The 19,428-nt window shown below is 41.5% G+C and overlaps 1 protein-coding gene across 1 annotated transcript; it reads right to left on the bottom strand.

The window, feature by feature from the left end:
* Positions 1–826: 826 nt before the first annotated feature.
* On the bottom strand, positions 827–14,874 carry Sri (sorcin). The gene is made up of 8 exons (XM_042684713.1): positions 14,772–14,874; positions 13,541–13,624; positions 11,143–11,212; positions 6,089–6,132; positions 5,070–5,217; positions 4,734–4,847; positions 3,323–3,381; positions 827–1,282 (listed from the first exon to the last, which is right to left on the bottom strand). Exons 1-8 carry the CDS (start codon positions 14,820–14,822, stop codon positions 1,256–1,258), a joined length of 597 nt encoding a protein of 198 aa, XP_042540647.1. The 5' UTR covers positions 14,823–14,874; the 3' UTR covers positions 827–1,255.
* Positions 14,875–19,428: the final 4,554 nt, after the last annotated feature.

The raw sequence follows: 19,428 nt of genomic DNA, 5'->3' as shown, positions 1-19,428 counted from the left end.
CTCCACACCAATGGGGCAGGAAAGTCCATGAGACTCTTATTTCCACTTAACCAGCAAAAATGGGAAGAGGAGCTGGGGCTCAAGTGGTAGAGTGCCAGCTTGGAACAAAAGTAAAGCTTAGGTACAGTGCCCAGGTCCTGACTTCAGGCCTCAGAACCAACACAGACACACATGAACAAATAAACAAACAAACAAAAACAAACCAGTTTCCTTATTCTCAGAGCTTCCAACTTGGACAGAAATCTATACCAGTGCTTTTCTGGCTCCCAGGTCTTCCTACTATACCACCAGGGGTTCCTAGGTTTGCAACTGTAGGTGTTGACTCATGAGACTGCTAAGCCTTCATAATTGTGAGGGCTAGTTCCTTATAATAAATCTCTTCATGTGTAAAAGAAACAAAAACAAAACACACACACACACAAAAAAAACAGTTAATATTTTCAGATGTCCTCTTAGTGTTTTTCTAATTTACAAGACTTGGAAACAAAAGTTTAAATGAATGAGAACAAAGAAGGGCTTAGTGATATAATTTGCTATGCTAATTACCAATAGCTTTTGAACAGGTAGAAAATAAATCTGTTTCGACATTCTCGGTTCATTCATAAGGCTATCAAAAGATGCCTTTTTTTTTTTTAACCTCAATTCACTATGTACCCCATACAGATCTTGGAACTCATAATCCTCTTGTCTTATAACCCAACTGGTGGGATTACAGGCATGAACCATTGTATGTGGCCACATGTAAGGTTACATCTATGTAAGTGTAAATTTAGTCTGTGCTCAATTTCTACTAAATTTCTACCCCGATTATGTTTGGTTTGCTTGCTTTTTGCATCCCAGTGAAACAATTATAAGATACCCACACATAAAACTTGCATTCATAATATTCTAGAAGAGGAAAGGTAACAGTTCAGTCTAATTAAAAGGTTTATATATCTCACAATGAAAAATATGTAATATGGGTTAAACATTTTACAAAGTTAAGTTTATATAAAAGAGACTGAAGCAGGAATATAAGGCATAGTTGATAATAGTTTCAGGAAGTTCCACTTAGTTTAACAGACTTAATCTTATAATCTTAAACCTTGCAGAGAATTTATTATGAAAACTAAAACCAAAGCTTCAATTGTGCATAATGTAATACATCATTACAAAAGCTGTCAGGGGAAAGTGGCAATGTAAGAAGGCAGAGTAAGCAAAGGCAAGCTGGAATGTTGATTTCATTCCTCTGACGTCCTTCTGGCTTCCTCCTGACTTAGACCGTCATGACGCACTGAATGAACTGAAAACAGAGAAGTCATTGTTACCTATAGATCTCAGAACACTTAGCCTACCATGGCCTATAGCTTATATCTGGTTCTCTAACTTGGCATGGTGGATTAACCCCCCCTCTGTCCCTGCAACAGATATCTAAGATATCAGTAGAAAGGTTCATTTGATGAAGAAAATTCTAATAAAAAATGGATTTCTCACATTTTTGTTGTTGCTTGGGGTTTTGGTGCTGGTATTGGGGATTAAACTCAAGACCTAATGCTCCCACTTGGCTTTTTTGCTCAAGGCTAGTGTTGTTCTACCATTTGAGCCACAGTTCCACTTCTGGCTTTTTGCTGATTAATTGGAGGTAAAGTCTCATGGAGGTAATCGTCTCTCTGGCTAGCTTTGAACCTCTATCCCTGATTTCACTCTCCTGAGTACCTAGGAATACAGGCATGAACCACCAGTACTTGGCCAGTTTCTCACTTTTTGAAGAGATATTACTTTAATGAACAATTACTTCAATCTCCAATTTTAAGTCTAGAAATGGTCATGGTCAAAGGTCTTTCCCCTCAAATAACTGGTTAATGGACTGCCAAGCTGCACAGTTTTAACTCAGTACTCTAATGAAATACATTTAAATATCTCTCCAGTCTTTTAAAATCTGCTTTATTAAAGTAAAACCTAATATGTGAATATGCATATAAACAGTTGACCATTCTCCATCAATTCAGAAACCTGAGTTAGGGAGTATCAATATTTTCTATAAATGTTCCTCTCACTAGTGGCTCATGCCTCTAATCCCAGCTACTCAGGATGCTGAGATCTGAGAATCATGGTTCAAAGCCAGGCTGGACAGGAAAGTCCATGAGACTCTTATCTCCAATAAACTGCCAAAGTAAATAAATAAATAAATAAATAAGCTTGGAGTGGAGCTATGGTTCAAGTGGCAATGCTAGCTTTGAGTAAAAGAAGCTCAGGGACAGCACTTAGGCCCTGAGTTCAAGCTCCAGGACCAGTGCAAAAAAGTTCCTTTCCTCCCTGAACACATAGAAAAAGATCTTTGCATCCTATCAATTTTCCTTTGTATTCTCTAATACCAATAAGGCATTTGCACTGCTAATCCTTCCCGTAATTCCCTAGCTCAAGATGATTAGCCGATTATCTGTTTTGTAGAGAAAAGGAAACTAAAGTTCAGGAAATTTAGAAATCTCTTAATTTGCCCTTCTGAGGATGAAAACCAGCCTTTGTCCTCAGCAAATAAGTCACTTTAATTTGTGATTGGCTGGTGGCTGCTTTATGTTCTCAATGAACATAGGTATGGAAAGTATAGTTTTGAGATGTTAAATATATTTCTCAATGATGAAGATGGGGTTTATTTAGAGAAAGCAGAAGCAGACACAATATCAACATGACCCACAGGGAACTTTCCTGAACTGTTCCAACAGCCCAGTGAAAGAGGCATTATGATAACAACATCCTCTTTATTCAATCAGATGCAGAGCCCTCACAGAACCTGCTTAAGATGGAGCTAAGCTGGGTGCCAGTGGCTCACACCTATAATCCTAGCTACTCAGGAGGCTGAGATCTGAGGATTGCGGTTCAAAGCCAGTCCTGGCAGCAAAGTCCATGAGACTCTTATCTCCAATAAACCACTAGAAAACCGGAAGTGGCGCTGTAGCTCAAGCAGTAAAGACTCGCCTTGAGCTGAAGAGTGCAGGGACAGTGCCCAGGCCCAGAGTTTCAAGACCCACAACCGACAAAAAAAAAAAAAAAAAAGATACAGCTAAAATGGAGGAGACAACAATGCTCAATAGGAAATGTACTCATTACCTTACTTAGGTAACTGTAACCCCTCTATACAGCTTTTTTACAATAAAAAAGTACAAAAAAAACCCCATTGGTCTAATAGTAAATAAAGTTAATAAATTTGGATGGTAACTGTTGGTCATTTAATCCATGACTTCTCTTTAAAATCTTTTGGATCTTCTTAACAGTACACTCCAAGGGGATACCCAGATGGTGTATTTCATATCCTCTATTTAGCTCTTAATTAACTGAGACTTACATCATCATATGAGAAATTCACAACACCTTGTTGACCAGTATCCCGTCGTCGAAAACTATCTGCAAAACAACAATAAAATGTTCTTTTCTGTGAAGAACTTTTATAAAATTATTATTGAGTTCAAACATTAATGCATTTAAATGATACAATCAGTCAACATAAGAGACCAAAGCAAATAGATAACTATGAGTAAAATTATACAACCAGTCAACATAAGAGACCAAAACAAACAGATAAGTATGTGTATGTAGGAGGGCTGCGAATGTGGCTTAGTGCTAGAGGGCTTGCCTAGCATGCATGAAGCCCTGGGTTTGATTCCTCAGTATCACACAAACAGCAAAAGCCAGAAGTGGCTCTGTTGCTCAAGTGATAGAATGCTAGCCTTGAGCAAGAGACGCTCAGGGATAGTGCCCAAGCCCTGAGTTCAAGCTCCAAGACTGGCAAAAAATAAATAAATAAATAAATAAAAATACATGAATAAATAAATAAGTAAAAAGATTTGCTTTATTTTTTCTCTTTCCTCCTCTTTTCCAGCTTTTCACATTTTAAAGAGTAATCACTCAAAGTCCTACTCTGCTCAAAAAAAGCACAAGTTAATTTTAATGTTTTTGTTTCTTTCATGCATGTGTTTCTAACGCATTTATAATATTATCTCTTTGTTGCTTTGTATGTCCCTCCCCCACAGTGTAACCCCCGCTTTCACTATATTTGATGTCAGTATAACATGTGGAGGAGATGGGGACAAACAAGTCGTTTAAGGATTCAGGTGGACCTGTTGCAACAATGAGAAGTACAAAATGTCATGTCAAAACCAGCTTTACAATGTCGGGGGGGGGGGGGGAGGGGGGGTATGATTGGGTGGGAGGGAGGGGGGAGGCTGGGAAGGGAGGTGAAGGGTAAACAAAGGAGGAGGCTGCAATGCTTGGTAAGAAATGTATGCATTATCCTGCCCATGTAATTGTAACCCCTCTGTACAGTATGTTCTCAAATAAAATAAAATTAAATTAAAAAAAAAAAAAAAAAAAAAAAAAAAAAAGCACAAGTTAGGACTGGAAGTACAGCACAGTGGTACTGCCTAGTATGTGTGAGGTCTTGTGTTTGATTTGTAGCACCACCACAAGAGAGAGAAAGAGAGAGAGAGAGAAGGGGGAGATTTAAAAAAGCGCAATAGAAATTACTTAACATTATTTTAGTAGCAAATTACTCACTAAAAAGTTCTAAAAAACAAAATGATTATGCTAGACATGCTCAAGGTTAAAAGTCAACTGAAGCATCTACTAAAGCAAAAAATAAATAAACAAATAAAAGTTGGGAGAATCAAAGTTCAGAAGTCCTGAGGAATCAAAGCTCATAACCTCATGCATGAATCCTATCCCTGCTGCAGGTGGAAAGATGACCCCACAGAACACACCTGTGAGAGCCCTCAGTTTGACACAGCAGGCGATGTAGTCATCGAAGGTGATCTTTCCGCTGGTGCTATATCGTTTTGCAACTGAATTCACAGTTTGGGGATTCAACCGAAATCCTGAAAGGCATAAAAACCATCCAGCAAACAAAACGAAAATGTTAAGAGCTGCTAGAGAACATTACAATAATGCTCAGGTACAAGACTTGATTTTAGGACGGTGCATTCATTTTAGTTATGAACAGACACAGTTTCTAAGAATAAGACACTGTCTTAAATCAGCACTGTTGGGGAAAACAACCAAATCTACTTCTACCAGAAGTCTGAGTTGCCCGTATGTACCCATTGTTGTCAGGGCCTTCTGCAGTTCTTGAGGATCCACCGTGCCACTCCTATCGCTGTCAAAACTGATGAAGTGTTGCCTCCAGCCATTCAGTACAGCCCAGAGTTCTTTAAATTCATTGAATCCCATTGTGCCAGACCGATCTCTCTGAACTGCAGTCAAGGATCAGAGCTGCTATGTTTCGCAACATTTTGTAATGACTAAATTAAAAAATAAATAAAAGGAAGGATAAGAGGAATTCATGTTCTTTTTGCTAAAATGGCTTACCAAGTTATTGCACATTCTTCTTGGTATGATATAATGAAAAGAAAAAGGATGAAAGATATAATGAAAAGTACTTCTGCAGAAAATACTCTTGAGTTCTCATTTTTCACCCTGGGAAAAAGAGAACCTAAATGGTGTGATTACTGACTGTAACACTGCATGGTGAGCCACATGTGTAAAGCAATGTTACTACCAGACATGGGCTGCTTGCATGTTTACTCATCTATCTGTGAGTCATTCTGGCCTCTAACATTCCTTTGCTAAGCCCTTCTAGAGCCAATGACTCCACTTCTGGCAAGTCTGAGCTGGGATGAAAGGCACTGCAGGGTCAGCAATAGCTAACCTGAATCCAACAACTGGATGTGAAAGATATCCCATCACATGAAGTTCAAGGGGTAAATTGTGCAGATTAATCAATGTTTTAAAAAAAGATTGTCGCTATAGCTCAAGTGGTAGAGCGCTAGCCTTGACCTGAAGAGCTGAGGAACAGAGTTCAGGCCCAGAGTTCAAGCCACACGACTAACAAAAAAAAAAAAAGATTTCCTTGGTATATTTGTCTCTTATATACTTGTTCTACTTTGGTGCTTCTGTTTTCTTCAAGTTCCTATTCACACTAAATTACATTCTAAAGGCTAATTATTTCACAAGGCTTTACCTGTCTTGTGTTTATTGGATATTAATTCTGGGATGAATGCTTTTAGGAAAGCAAGAAAATATACTCTAGATAAGAGTCAAGAGTCAAGATAAAGGATACATCCAGCATTGAAACCATCAGCCGACATGTCTCCAGGTTAAAAGCTGTAAAATCCAGAAGAGTACACATGTATAAATACAATCTCAAACACTTATTTACATCAGATACACTCAAATTAAGAACAGGATTATTTATCTACTTTTTAAAACATACTTCTCAGTTTATATGGGAAATTTTTTTTTTTTTTTTTGGTCAGTTGTGGGGCTTGAACTCTGGGGCTTGGGTGCTGTCCCCGTGCTCTTCAGCTCAAGGCGAGTGCTCTACCACTTGAGCCACAGTGCCACTTCCAGTTTTCTAGTGGTTTATTGGAGATAAGAGTCTCATGGACTTTCCTGCCCGGGCTGGCTTTGAACCGTGATCCTCAGATCTCCTGAGTAGCTAGGATTATAGGTGTTAGCCACCGGCGCCTGGCTATGGGAAAACTTTTATATGGAGCTTCAAAATAGGTTTTTAGAGAAAAGCATATCTTCTAGAACCCTTCTGATTTAAAATAATATTTTTAAAAGTACTATATGGAAAACTTCCGTTTTCCTGCCTTTGCAACTATAATGTACGTATAATGTAGTATACTCACCAGAGTGGGTGGGAAAATGGTGTTGCTTTGTTACTGCTAATAAATACTTATATGTAATTGTTTTTGGTATTTTGGTTTCAAGTCATTTTGCTATATTTTCTCTTTAACATCAGGTACTAAGCAGTAACCTTCTATGACCTCTTTTCTTATACAATAAGCTTATTATATATGAAACCAGATAAGTCATCTTGTCAGAATTGTGTGCATGGAAGCCCTCTGGAGTAGAACCCAATGAGCAGTGCAGGTGAGCATGGTTCAGGAGCCTTTTTAGTTTGCCTGTAACTTGCAAGAATTCTGAGGACATTTTAATATCTCCCTTACTCCAAAGCCAAACTGAAATACAACCAATGAGCAGTTCACTGATAATCTAAGTATTAAGAAAAAGCAGAGCCCTGTACATGCAATTTATTACAAAAGTGGAAGTGGATTATAAAACAGAAGTAAAAAGTATCAAATGGGAAAAGTGAGTACAAATTTTTCAGGTGTAACAGAACTAACATTCCTTATAGCTCCTTCTGACTCCACTTCCCCGCTCCCCTTAAGAAACTGAAATAAGAACACAACTCAAAAATGTTTATTGTTGTACTTTCTTCAAGCTTCCAAAGTATGGGTTTTCTACATTCAATGAGTCACTATAGTTAGCATATCCATTCCCAGAAAGAAAGGACCAGCAACTCTTTCTATATTATTAGTCCCTCAATCTCTTTGACCCATACATACAATTCTCTGAGGTGAGAGAATGTAGCAACACTTTTCTACATTTTGAGAAAACTGCACCAAATCTTCACTCACACTTTTCAATTGTATGGGGTATGAAGGCTTTCTAATCTAAAACCATGGTTCTCCATCTCCCTCTTAGCAGAATCACAGAGTTATTAAATCAGGATCTCAGAATGTGGGGTCCAGGTACTAGTATTTTTTGTGTAAAAGCTTCTCATATGATCCCAATGAACACAGCAATGCCTAGACCACCATTCTATTTAAAGCGTGATTCTTGCACTACAGTCCCAGGATTTCACCTGGGAGCATAACAGAATTGCTTTCAGCAAAGGCTAACACTGTAAAATTTAACAAGGTTCTCAGGTTAGCCTGAGGGTCCAACTTTGTGATGGTCAACTTGGACAAACATCACGTGGAAACCTGTTAGGAGAAAGTTCTCAAGTCTTGTCCCAGAACTGCGAATGAGAAAGTACAGGGCAGGGCCTAGCAATCTGAGTTTTGCTGGGTGATGTTGATGCTACTAAAGTTTAAGAACTATCACTCTGGACAGCTTGAGAGCCACAGGGAAAAAAGCGCATTGTTTTTGGCTTACACCTAGATTTTGAAGGGTTGTAAAGCAAATAGATTCTCTGTCTCCAAGTTTCATGAACAACACCACTATTCACTTAGCAGTTGCCCAAACTAGACATATGAGAGCATACATAATACCTTCTCCCTGAAATTCAATCACCTTTGAAATAGCTACTGGCTCTATGATTATTTCCCTGGGTAAGTTAGCATTGTTCTAACCTGTACCTGCATGGGACCTCCAACCAGGAGCCCTGATTTAGTTTTACTCAACTCCTGTGAACAGCAGTTCCCTAAAGACTCTGTAGCTACACTGAAGATCTTGCAGACTGCAATGGCTTTGTCTGACAGGGGCATTGTACTTGTGGAATGATGGAATGTTGTAGTCTCCAGCCAGAATTACCTTGAACTCTCTTAGGTCAGAGTCAATTACCTTGATTTTTGGATCTGAGCTAAATTCTCTCAACTAATATATCATTCAGAACATATCACCAGCCTTAGCAGACTTCTAGTATCCATTAACTCTGGCAAGAATCTATAATGTCTTAACTGTGTAGAAGAGTTCTCGCTTTTCTGTAGTCCATTTATTGGACACCTCTACCAATGGAATTGGTCTATGATTTTCTCTTGTTCTGTGACAACACAAGGTGATGTTATTTCTTCCATAGTAGAAGGTAGCATTTAGGATCACTTGAGACCGTGGTCCTGTGCCTTGGCCACTCATGTTTCACTCAGAATGAACGCTTATTTCCTTTCAAGGACTTTAAAGGAAAGGACTTTAAGACAACACCATCAATTTAGACTTTACAGCCAGGTATGACATGTGTTCTCTATAAAAACCTTATAAGGCTGTCAAGTACACATCAGATGAAAGGTCAAACAACTCCCTGGCACATAGGTCATTCATTTATTTCCTTGGTTCAGCTAGTCTTATTCTTCTCCAGTTCCCAGCCACTGTAACTCACTGGGAATTTCTCACTCCCATGACTAAAGCATGCTCTCTCTGGGCACATAGATACTGTTTGGACTATCTGGAATCCCCCTCCTTCTACCCCACTTCCTGGCCAGCACCATTTCTGCTGGACTTTCACTTCTCCTTTGTCTAGGTATCAGTACTGCAGGAAAACTCCAGTCTGGGATATGTGACTGATCCCACAGCCTCTGTACTTTTCTCAGTGCTTTCATAATATCTAACTGGCGTTGTGTGTGACTGCCAACCCAGCACCTCATAAATATCCACTGAGGTGGTTGGCTGGATGGATGGAATGATGTGTGGGATGAGACTGAATTCTTACTCCATGTGGAGGAAGCTGTACATACCCCTGTAGTTTAGATGCATTTCTTTCTCATATAGACTCCAAATACATTAGCTGAACAGACACCTAATGAGCTCTTATTATGTGCTTAACCCATCTGCCCACCCACTTTGAGTCTGTGAATTTCTGTTTGGAAGCTGGGTTTTAAAAGACCAATAGCTATATAATTTCTGTATAAAGTCCAACAGCACATGAGCAGGTGGTTTATTATAGCCAGCAGTGGACATTAAACACATCAATGAAATCACACAGTCCTTGTGTCTCAGAAAATGTCTTCTCTATAATGCACTGACCCAAGGTCATCAGTAGATGCAGCTTTCTGAAAATTCTTTCTTTCTTTATTTTTTTGAAAATTATTTAAATGACTACTCTCTAAAGATACACAATCCATTTTGTTGATGAAATTTATTTTCCTTAATCTGCTGCACCTCTTCTACTGAAAGTGTAAATAATAAGTCTGTGTGTGACACCTGGCCTTGGTAACCCTAATGCTGTACCTTCCTGTTTGCCCTCTCAGCTGTCTGAAGTTAACAATGAACAATTTAAAACTATCACCTGTACTACATTGCCCCTACAGAGTGGTTTTTTTTTTTTAGGACAAGATTAAGTGACACAAGTTCAAAAGATTCTTTTCTTTTGTATTAATTCCACCAACCAGCAAATAGTAACAGGATACTAAGTCACTCTGAAAACAAAGGATGATAAAGACAGGAACATAAATAGTTCAGACAGCCATCTAGAAAATGTTCCAGGTCACACAGTCAAAAATGCCACTATAAAATACTCGACTATGAATTCTAGTTTGAACATTTCAGCTCACATTTTATCATGAAACTGGGGCTTCTGTCTGATGTTCTGACTCAGTTATCATCTGGCAAAGAATTTGGCAGGTTACAAATTTGAGCTAACATACTAGTATCCAGCCTAGAAATCTGTCATGGGCAAGATTATATTTGAAAACAAAGTACAAGGTATGTATGTGAGGATGAGGTATCTTTGCAATATTTATCTTCCAATTTGCTGCCTGTGGCAGACAGCTCAAAAAGAAGGAGAGTGGGGAAAAGCACTGCATTACAGGACAGCTGATGCAGTACAAAGGAATCGAGGAGAGGAGAAAGACAAGTGTGAGCTCAGGAAGTAGAAAGAACACTTCCTGCTCAGCCTGAGCAAATGTTCTGAAATGGGAAGAGGACAGGAGAGACCTGGGGAATGTCCTGGCAAACACTCATACTTCTAAATGCACAGCCAGAGGTTAGAGACCATTCAAAACCCTAAGTGCCACTAGGCTTAGGGTGGAGTAAGCTCTGGCAACCTGTCAGCAGTAAATGTTGGTGCCTATCCTTAATGACACTGGACTAAGTAGAGTTTAATATCTTGATTTCTGTGAAGATGGACACCCAAATTTGGCTCGCTTGAATGCTCTCACATACATGAAACCCAAATCCAAGAAATCTACTAACCTGCCAGGCAGGGCAGACTGATTTGTTAATAATTATTTTTAAATAGACTTTTTTTTTTTTTTTTTTTTTTTTGCTGGCTGTGGGGCCTGAACTCTGGGCTTGGATGCTGTCCCTCAGCTCTTCAGCTCAAGGCTAGCGCTCTACCACTTGAGCCACAGTGCTACTTCTGTTTTTCCTGCTTATGTGGTGCTGTGGAATCGAACCTAGGGCCCCATGCATGCAAGGCAAGCACTCTACCACTGAGCCACCTTCCCAGCCCTGAAATAGACATTTTAAAATAGCAGCCTAATTTAGCTTCTGAAATTCTCACAGTGGGTGAGTCAGAAAAGCTGTTATTTTAAATGCTGTGATCGTATGTAGCAGCTGCGATGTGAAGATCAAGTAATCTTAGAGAAACTTTAGGAGTGGTCAACTTACGTTTGTATCCTCCAGCAATGCCTGACTGGGTCAGACATCTCTGCAACTCATCAGCATCAATCTGTCCATCCTTTCGAAAGACACAGGAAGAGGAATCACTATCATGACTTTACTTTCAGGTTCTCTCAAAGTCTTTTAGTATTCCACCCAGCAGTAACAAACAGAATTATCATCATGCATGAGGTACTTTATGCAAAGAATGCTTTCTAAAAGTGAGCATCTTGGCCACCATTCTTCTCTCCTTCTGAAACTCTAGAAAACTACCAAAAGCAAGCATTTTAAAATAAAACTATTTATAGAATTCTTGTTTTCTTGGTACTTGAACTCAAGATATGGGCATGGTCCCTTTGCTTTTTTGTTCAAGATAGTGCTCTATCCCTTTAGCCACAGCTCCACTTCCAGCTTTTCCACTAGTTAGTTGGAGATAAGTGTCTCACGAATTTTCCTGCCTGAGCTGGCTGTGAACCGCGTAGATCTCAGTCTTCTAAGTAGCTAGGATTACAAGCACGGGATTACTAGCTAGGATTACAGCGCTTAATGATTTATGGGGTCCTTAAAATTATTTTCCTCATCCCAGAAGGGAGAAGAAGGGCGCACAGCAGAAATTAGTAAATGTAACACTTGGTTCAAAAAGAATACTCCTCTTTGATCACCTTAGGACTTGGTGGATGATTTTCTTCAGAGCACAATTCCATGTGGAAGGTACAAGTTAGGTTTCCAGTACCTGCTTACTGGCTAAATTAGGTCAGAACTTGAATAATTTTTAAAGAGAATTTAAAAATCAAATATCCAAATCCACAAGTCAAGGAGTACTGTAAGTTATAAACAAGGAGCAGGGTTAATAACCTAAAAGATGATGAATGCATGGGAGAGAGGCCAGGGGTGCTGAAAGCTAAGCAGGTAGAGTCACTTACAGGCTGGAGGCCCTGGCAATCTAAGAATGCTAGTCTTAAGGTGTGCTGTTTCTTGTGGTTTCAAAGATACAGATCAGTCACAGATTCAACAGATACTGAAGGGGAAAGTCTTCCAGTGTTAGACTCAATTTTCCATTCAAATTCTCAAAGCTGTATTCCTTAGAAGGCCTTTGGTTTCTATTCTGCAGTGTTGTTCACAATATTTTACTAGTTTGAGTTTTTGAATTAAACAAGACTACACTAGCAAACACAAATATGCCCTCTGGCTATGGCTGTTATGGCAACAGTACAATTATGACAGTGACCTTGTGAGACCCCACAGCTGTCCTACAACTTGTGAATGGAGAGAAGAGGGACAGGGGAGTGAACCTCAATCCCGCCTCTGGGTCAACAAGCCACCACAGCTAGGGAGAGCAGAACTGACCTAATGCAAGCATCTTATCCAATAAAGTAAACCTGCTCACATATTAACTTCTTTTGCTGACAGTGAATTTCTTATTCAGAAAAAGGTGCTTTTTTGTTGTTTTTATTTACCACACATACTTACTTTGTAAATAACAAATTCAACTGAAAGTGTCACTAGGACCTGGCTATATAATCATGACTACAAGTTTGTAAGTAGACAAACAGGGGCTTGTGTTAATCAGATCTGGAATTTCTTCTCAGGAAACTACTCTGGGCCCTGACGATTCGTTTTTATTTTTCAATTTTAATTTTATTTTTTAGTATTTTTAAATTTTATTTAAAAAATTTTTTTTGGGGGGGGGACCTGTACTCTGGGCCTAGGTACTGTCCCTCAGCTCTTCAGCTCAAAACTAGCGCTCTACCACTTGAGCACAGCGCCACTTCCAGCTTTCTGTTTATGTAGTGCTGAAGAAACAAACCCAGGGCCGCATGTGTGCAAGGCAAGCGCTCTACCACTGAGCCACCTTCCCAGCCCTGACGATTTATTTATTTATTTTTGGGGGGAGGTCAGTGGTGGGGCTTGAACTCTGGGCCTGGACACTGTCCCTCAGCTCTTCAGCTCAAGGCTAGCGCTCTACCACTTGAGCCACAACGCCACTTCGGGCTCTGCTTATGTGGTGCTGAGGAATCAAGCCCAGGGCCTCATGCATGCAAGTTAAGCTCTCTACCACTGAGCCACCTTCCCAGCCCCTGAGGATTCATTACATCTTTCTATCCTGTAGATCTTCAAAGGATATTTTTAAGTGCCCTATTCTGTTTAACCTTACATGAGTTCACCCACAAGTTTACTTCGGAACTGCTCTATCCTAAGTACAGGGTAAAAAATCTGTTCTCACTCCTTCTGAATATGATTATCATTAATAATAATAATAATAAATCAGAACCTTAACTCTCCCATCTCCACTGCAGGGCAAATGATTCATTTCCAGGATAAGTTTGGTTGTGTGTGTTTTAATTTTGCCCCGGACGCTAACGCACAGAACGCGACAGTTCTTGACTATTACAAGGAAAAGCCCAACCTGTCCAGCAACAGCAGCAAAGTAACCATACAGCGGATCCTGGGTCTGTCCGGGAAACGCAGGCCCTCCGGGAGCCCCTCCGTACTGTGAAAGAGGAAACACAAAACCATCATTCCATCCGCCTGCGGCTTTCGTGCAGAGCCCGGGCAACGGCGGGCTGTCCTTCCTGGGCCTTTCCAGTCCCCCACGCCTCACGCCAGCTGCAAGACCCCGTCCCCTAACTCCACGCCCGCTCCTCGGGAACTTCCCATCTGGTGACTTGAACCAAAGGCGGGCGTCACCAAAACATGAGCCAAGCGCGCGCTGCTTAAACAGCATCCTTATAATTTGTAGGCTACTAGGGGGGAGGGGGGGCGGAACCCAGGCTGGCAACTGGAGGGCGGGCCCCTCCTTTTCTCCTTTACAGCTTTTCGGGGTTCGTAAAAAGCACATGAGGCGCCAGGCGGGTGGGTAGGGCACTGACAGGTGTGGGAGGAGGAGGAGGAGGAGGAGGAGGAGGAGGGGGAGGAGGAGGAGGGGGAGGAGGGGGAAGGAGGGGTAGGAGGAGGAGGAAGGAGGAGGATGGAGGGGGAGGAGAGGGAGGAGAGGGAGGAAGGGAGGATGAGGAGGAAGAAATAGAGGAGTGAAGAAGAGGAAGGAGGACTAAGGAGGAGGATGGAGGAGGAGGAGGTGGAGGAAGAGGAGGAGGAGGGGGGAGGAGGGGAGAGGAAGGAGGAGGAGGGGAAAAGAGGAGTGGGGGAGGAGGGGGAGGGGGTGTCCGGGCTGCGGGACTCCGCGCATCCCGACGCCGCCGGGCGGGGCGCCTTCTTCCCAGGCTACGAGCCCGGGGTGTTCCCCCCCTCCCCACGGGTCCCCCCCACTTCATTTTCGTTTAAAAGGAGTAAGGGAGACCTCAGGACGGTTCTTGATCAAAATGGCTGTTGTTGCTTTGGGAGGAAACCAATACCAAGTCGCACACTTTCCTGCCGTGTTTCCGGGTCACAGGGGCTGGGAGGGCATCGGGTCTCCGGGCCGCCCGCGCCCTAGCCCCGCGGGGTCACCCGCGAGGGAAAGTTCCGCGACCGAGGGGCCGCCGGGGGGCGAGCGCTCGGGGAGCAGCGGGGCCGGGGATCCGCCTCGCCGGGGTCTCCTCCTCGCCCGCCGCAGCGCCCCCAGATGGCTTCTCTGCGCCCCCCCCCTCCCGCACCCCAAGGTGACACTTGGAGGCACGCCCGTGCGGAGCAGGACTTACCCCGCCTGGGTAGTACCCGCCGCCGGCGCCAGGGTGCCCTGGGTACGCCATGGTGAAGATTGCGCCGCCGCCCTGCGCGCCCAGCGCGCCCGGCCACCCCGCCCGCCCGCCCGCCCGCCCGCCCGCCCGCCGCGGGGCCGCCCCCGAGCGCACCACCGCGCCCCGAGGGGACACGCGCGGCCGGCGCGCCCCGCGCACCCCGGACCACCCTGCCTCCGACCCACGACCCACGCGCTACGGAATCCTTGCACTCTTCCTGCCAAAGACACGCATAATCCAAGGTCCTGCGGTGACCTACGAACTGCAATGCGAGTCACGGAAGGAACTTTCCTCCCTGTGAAAAGAATGGCACATTCCAACTACGACACGGACACTGGGGACTTGGTTTTTTTTTTCCCCCTCTCTCTTTTTCTTCCTATTTGGCTATTTTCCAGCGCATTTGTTATCTGGAGGTTATTGGAACGGGCGGACCCGCTGAGAGCACTGTGCAGAATTGGAGGGAGAGGAGTAATGCATTCGCAGCTCTTAGGTGCCGGGGGTGGGGTGGGAATGGACACAATAAACGATTAACGCCTGCGGAAAACAAGACTGAACTCCGGGAACTGTGGTGTGCAGGGAGCATTTGGCTTTCCACCACCCTTTTCTTTGAATGGCAATGGTGTTCTTCTTGCCAGGGGGGGCCATACCTTCCCTGGATAAATTGGGTATAACTCCTACACTGGCTGGGAAGCTTCACCCGGATCCGATTGTTCTTAGGAAGCTGAATTGTTTGAATTTTCTGCATGAGTCGAACAAGAGTAATCACTTTCTCCAAAGCTGCTCTGTTAAGTTTTTTTTCCTCTTCTTCCCCCACCTCCCATTTCTTCCCTCCCGCCCCCCCCCCCACTTCTTCCCACCCAGCTACTTTTCCTTAACACAGAAAAGTTAAGAGCAAACTAAGAGAGAAGCAAATACTAGTGAAGATGGGTACTTTATCTGAGTTATTTAGGAAATGCTTTTCTGTGTTTCATTAAGTTTTCATCCAGTTAACCAATCTGAAGCAGGGCACAGGATTTGGGGTTTAGTTTTAGGCAGTTTCAATCACCAACCTGCTTCTGTTGGGTTTTCTTTTTTGCCTCTCTTGTTTTTAAGCAAGAGCCACGATATTTACTATGGACGTTGTCATGAAATGTTCAAAGGAGTCGTCAAGCATTTAAAAGCAATTATTGCACCTGCCAGTGATGTGTGGTACTGTACTTGAAGTCATGGTCTCACGTTTCCAAGTTCCTATACTGTGTTCTTATCAGGCTTGTATTCCTTTATTCCTGTATTCCCTCTCAAATCATCTTTTTGGATACAGAATCTCAAACGTGAAAGTCACAAATAGTAAGACAATTCTTATAGTCCTTATTGTCTCATAGAAAATACATGGTTTTAAAAGGGAACCCTACTGCATTGTTGGTGTAAACTTGTTAAACAACTTTGGAAAACAGTGTGGAGGTTCTTCAAAAGACTCCACATAGAGCTCCCCTATGACCCAGCAATCCCAGTTTGGGGCATTTACCCAAATGATCACAAACAAGACTATACTAAACCTACCAGCACAACTATGTTTATTGCAGCATTAGTTACCATAGCTAAGATATGGAACCAACCCAGATGCCCCTCAGTAGATGAATGGATCAAGAAAATGTGATATATATATATCACATATATATGTATATATGTATATATACATATATACATATATATAGTGGAATTCTGTGCCTCCATCAGAAAGAATGACATCGCCCCATTGGTTAGGAACTGGAAAGACTTGGAACAAATTATATTAAGTGAACTAAGCCAGGCCAAAACAACACAGGCCCCATGGTTTCCCTTATCTGCAATAGCTAGTATATCTCTAGGACAAGCAGAAAAGGTCAAAAGCTATGTACATATGACCATATAAGATAATGTTAAGCGAAATGAACCCCAAGATAGGGACACACTGGTTTTATTTTTCTTGCTTGCTATTGTTTTTAACGTATTTAAAATGTACTGTGCGATTTTTTTTTGCTTCTTTTGTATGTTTTCCCCAATGCTATAACCCCCTTTTTCACTGTATTTGATTCCTGTGCCCTGCATCTTATATATATACATTTTTCTAATTTGGGGAGGGAAAGAGAAATAACAAAATACTGAAATAAGATACAGGTTAACCTATTGTAGCAATGAGATGTACAAGACACTATGTTGAAAACCAACTTTACAACTTCAGGGTGAGGGGGGCAGGGAAAGGATAGTAGGGGAAAAACAAAGGAAAATGTAACAATGCTCATTGGAAATTTACTCATTACCTTACTCATGTAACTATAACCCCTCTGTACATTATTTTTACAATAAAAACATAAAAAATAAAGAAGACACACATACAAAGAAAATATATGGCTTTGCTTTTTGTGTCTACTCTCTTGGATTTTCTATGCCTAATTCTTATTGTTACATATTATTGTATAATATGGGGGGCTCATTGTGACATTTTCATGTATGTGTAGAATATATTTTTGCTTGAAGGAATACAAGTCAGAACACAAGAGCAACACCTAAACAACTCTCTTCATCGCATCAGTACAGTAGTCACAATAGCCAATCTATGGCATCTGCCTGTGTGCTATCAATGGTTGAAAGGAAATATGATATATATTTATAGATCTATATATAAAGAGATATAGATAAAGGAATATATATTTATCTTCGCATATATGGAAGTTTGTGCTTGATTCAGGAAGTAGATTCTTGGTTTCTCAAGCAGCATGGAAATTCTGAAAGGTAGGTTTAAAAAGAACATTTTGGCCTCTGTTTTGAAGCTTCAGTCAACTAAGTGATTATATTGAACTTAAGACTGAATACAGGCTCTTTCCAGGCTCAAATCTTAAAGACACATACACAGTTGTAAAATATTTACAACTAGAATAGAACTCGTTTCATGGATGAGTGGCTTTGTTAATTGTTATTCCAGTCTTTAGACATTTTACTACTTCCTCCTACTAAAGAATTACATTTTAGTGGTGTTTGTTATGAAGTTCCTAACAAATGTTGCTAGAAAACTGTTAAATGACAGCTACTTTTAGAATGTGGGCAGTAGTAATGACAAATTTATGTATATTAGTATATCTGCTCTCAAACATTTTAATATTTGCTTCATCCTCATAAAAACCCCATGGGATAGGTGCTGTTATGCAAGTGTGGGACGGAGCAGGGAAGACATCCCAGTAGAAGACTCAGAGCTGAGCTACCTCAGCTAGGCCCTCTGGTTCCAGCCTCTCTTCTCCAGCAGGGGGCAGCAACTTTGTATCTGGAGAAGGAAACATTTTTGGTCTTTTCAGTAGCAACTGCTCAACTCCAGCCCACAGTATCCAAAGACCTTTGATAAATGAATGGCGTGGCTCTGTCTATAATCCAGGACCACTTCATTTATGGACACAAAGTTGGATTTCACATAATTTCCATATTTTTTTCAAACCATTTGAGGAATAAATGTCATTATTAACTTCCAGGTGTACCAAAACAGAAGATGGCCAGATTTGACTCTTGGGCAGTAGCTTGTAAACCACTTCCAGGATGCTATGACTCACTGTAGCAAATGATTTGCAGCTTTAAGATAAAGCTTATGACTAGTGGTGGCTAAGTCACACACCTTGGAGAAAGGTGAGCTACTTCAGAGTTTTCCTCACTGACCAGAAAGATGATCAAGAGGAACATTGTGAGACCCCCCCCCCCCATTTGAAGTGACCAGAAGGCATGCCAAATGAGAAAGCCTGCAGACATTAGTGTGTTAAGTGTAATGTGTAATCTGAGAATCCATATTAGTAATTAAGATTGTAATGAACCTTTGTTGCCAAAAACCAAGGCTCACAAATGACCTCAGTACGAATTAACAAAGCTGAAGTAGCTTGTGAGTTTGTTATTAAATAAATTCTCACATTGTGGAGAGAGAGCACATCTTTCTAGCTTCTGACTTACCTCACTCCTGACTGTATTAAAAATAAAAACAAGCCACAAAGCCATTAGACTAAGCTCAAGTCTTTTCCCCCTTCACCTTTTATATACCACTTCTTCAGGAATTAGGGCAAAAGAAGGGCTACAGAAAAAGAACCTTAGGGGTACAAAGCCCTCTGAAGTGGGGTGTGATGGCAGGTACCTATAATCTCAGCACTTGAGAAGCTGAAGCAAAAGAAAGAGAACTTTGAAGCCAGCCTGGACTACATACTTCCAAAGGCAAGAATAAAAAAAATCAAATAAAAAACTCAGTGGTATCTCAGTTCTTATACCTTCAAAATATGAATCCTAGAAACAGACACTGTAAATCTATTTAAAGAAACTCCACTACCAAGTACCAAAAGCTGAATATTTATAGTTAGAAGAAGGTTTTTATCTGGTATGAAGAGCTAGAATATGTGCTATTTGTCCTAATAATATACTAAGTCTTAGAAAAAGTCTGAGAACAATGATATAGCCATGCTGCCATGCCAGAAGGTGGTGGTAGCAGTGTGGATTGGGGAGAGAGCTATATCAAGTCTATCAATCGGGCTGAATTCTTGTTATTTAGATAGTCATTGTACCCACACAAAATCTTAGTGATCATCTGCTGCCAATCTTGCTGTTTTATAGGTTTATAAAACAAAAAACAAAACAA

This window comes from Dipodomys spectabilis, unplaced genomic scaffold, assembly GCF_019054845.1.
Source record: "Dipodomys spectabilis isolate Male_0828 unplaced genomic scaffold, ASM1905484v1 ptg000089l, whole genome shotgun sequence".
In the NCBI taxonomy this organism is placed as follows: Eukaryota; Metazoa; Chordata; class Mammalia; order Rodentia; family Heteromyidae; genus Dipodomys; species Dipodomys spectabilis.
This window is presented reverse-complemented; position numbering and strand designations above follow the sequence as displayed.

Excerpts from the sequence above, each read along its gene's own strand:
- Sri (XM_042684713.1), bottom strand. The coding sequence starts at position 14,822 with ATGGCGTACCCAGGGCACCCTGGCGCCGGCGGCGGGTACTACCCAGGC. Across the intron at positions 4,848-5,069 it reads GAAGGCCCTGACAACAATGG|GATTTCGGTTGAATCCCCAA; the intron begins GTACATACGGGC and ends TATGCCTTTCAG. Across the intron at positions 3,382-4,733 it reads CAAACTGAGGGCTCTCACAG|ATAGTTTTCGACGACGGGAT; the intron begins GTGTGTTCTGTG and ends GTTGTTTTGCAG.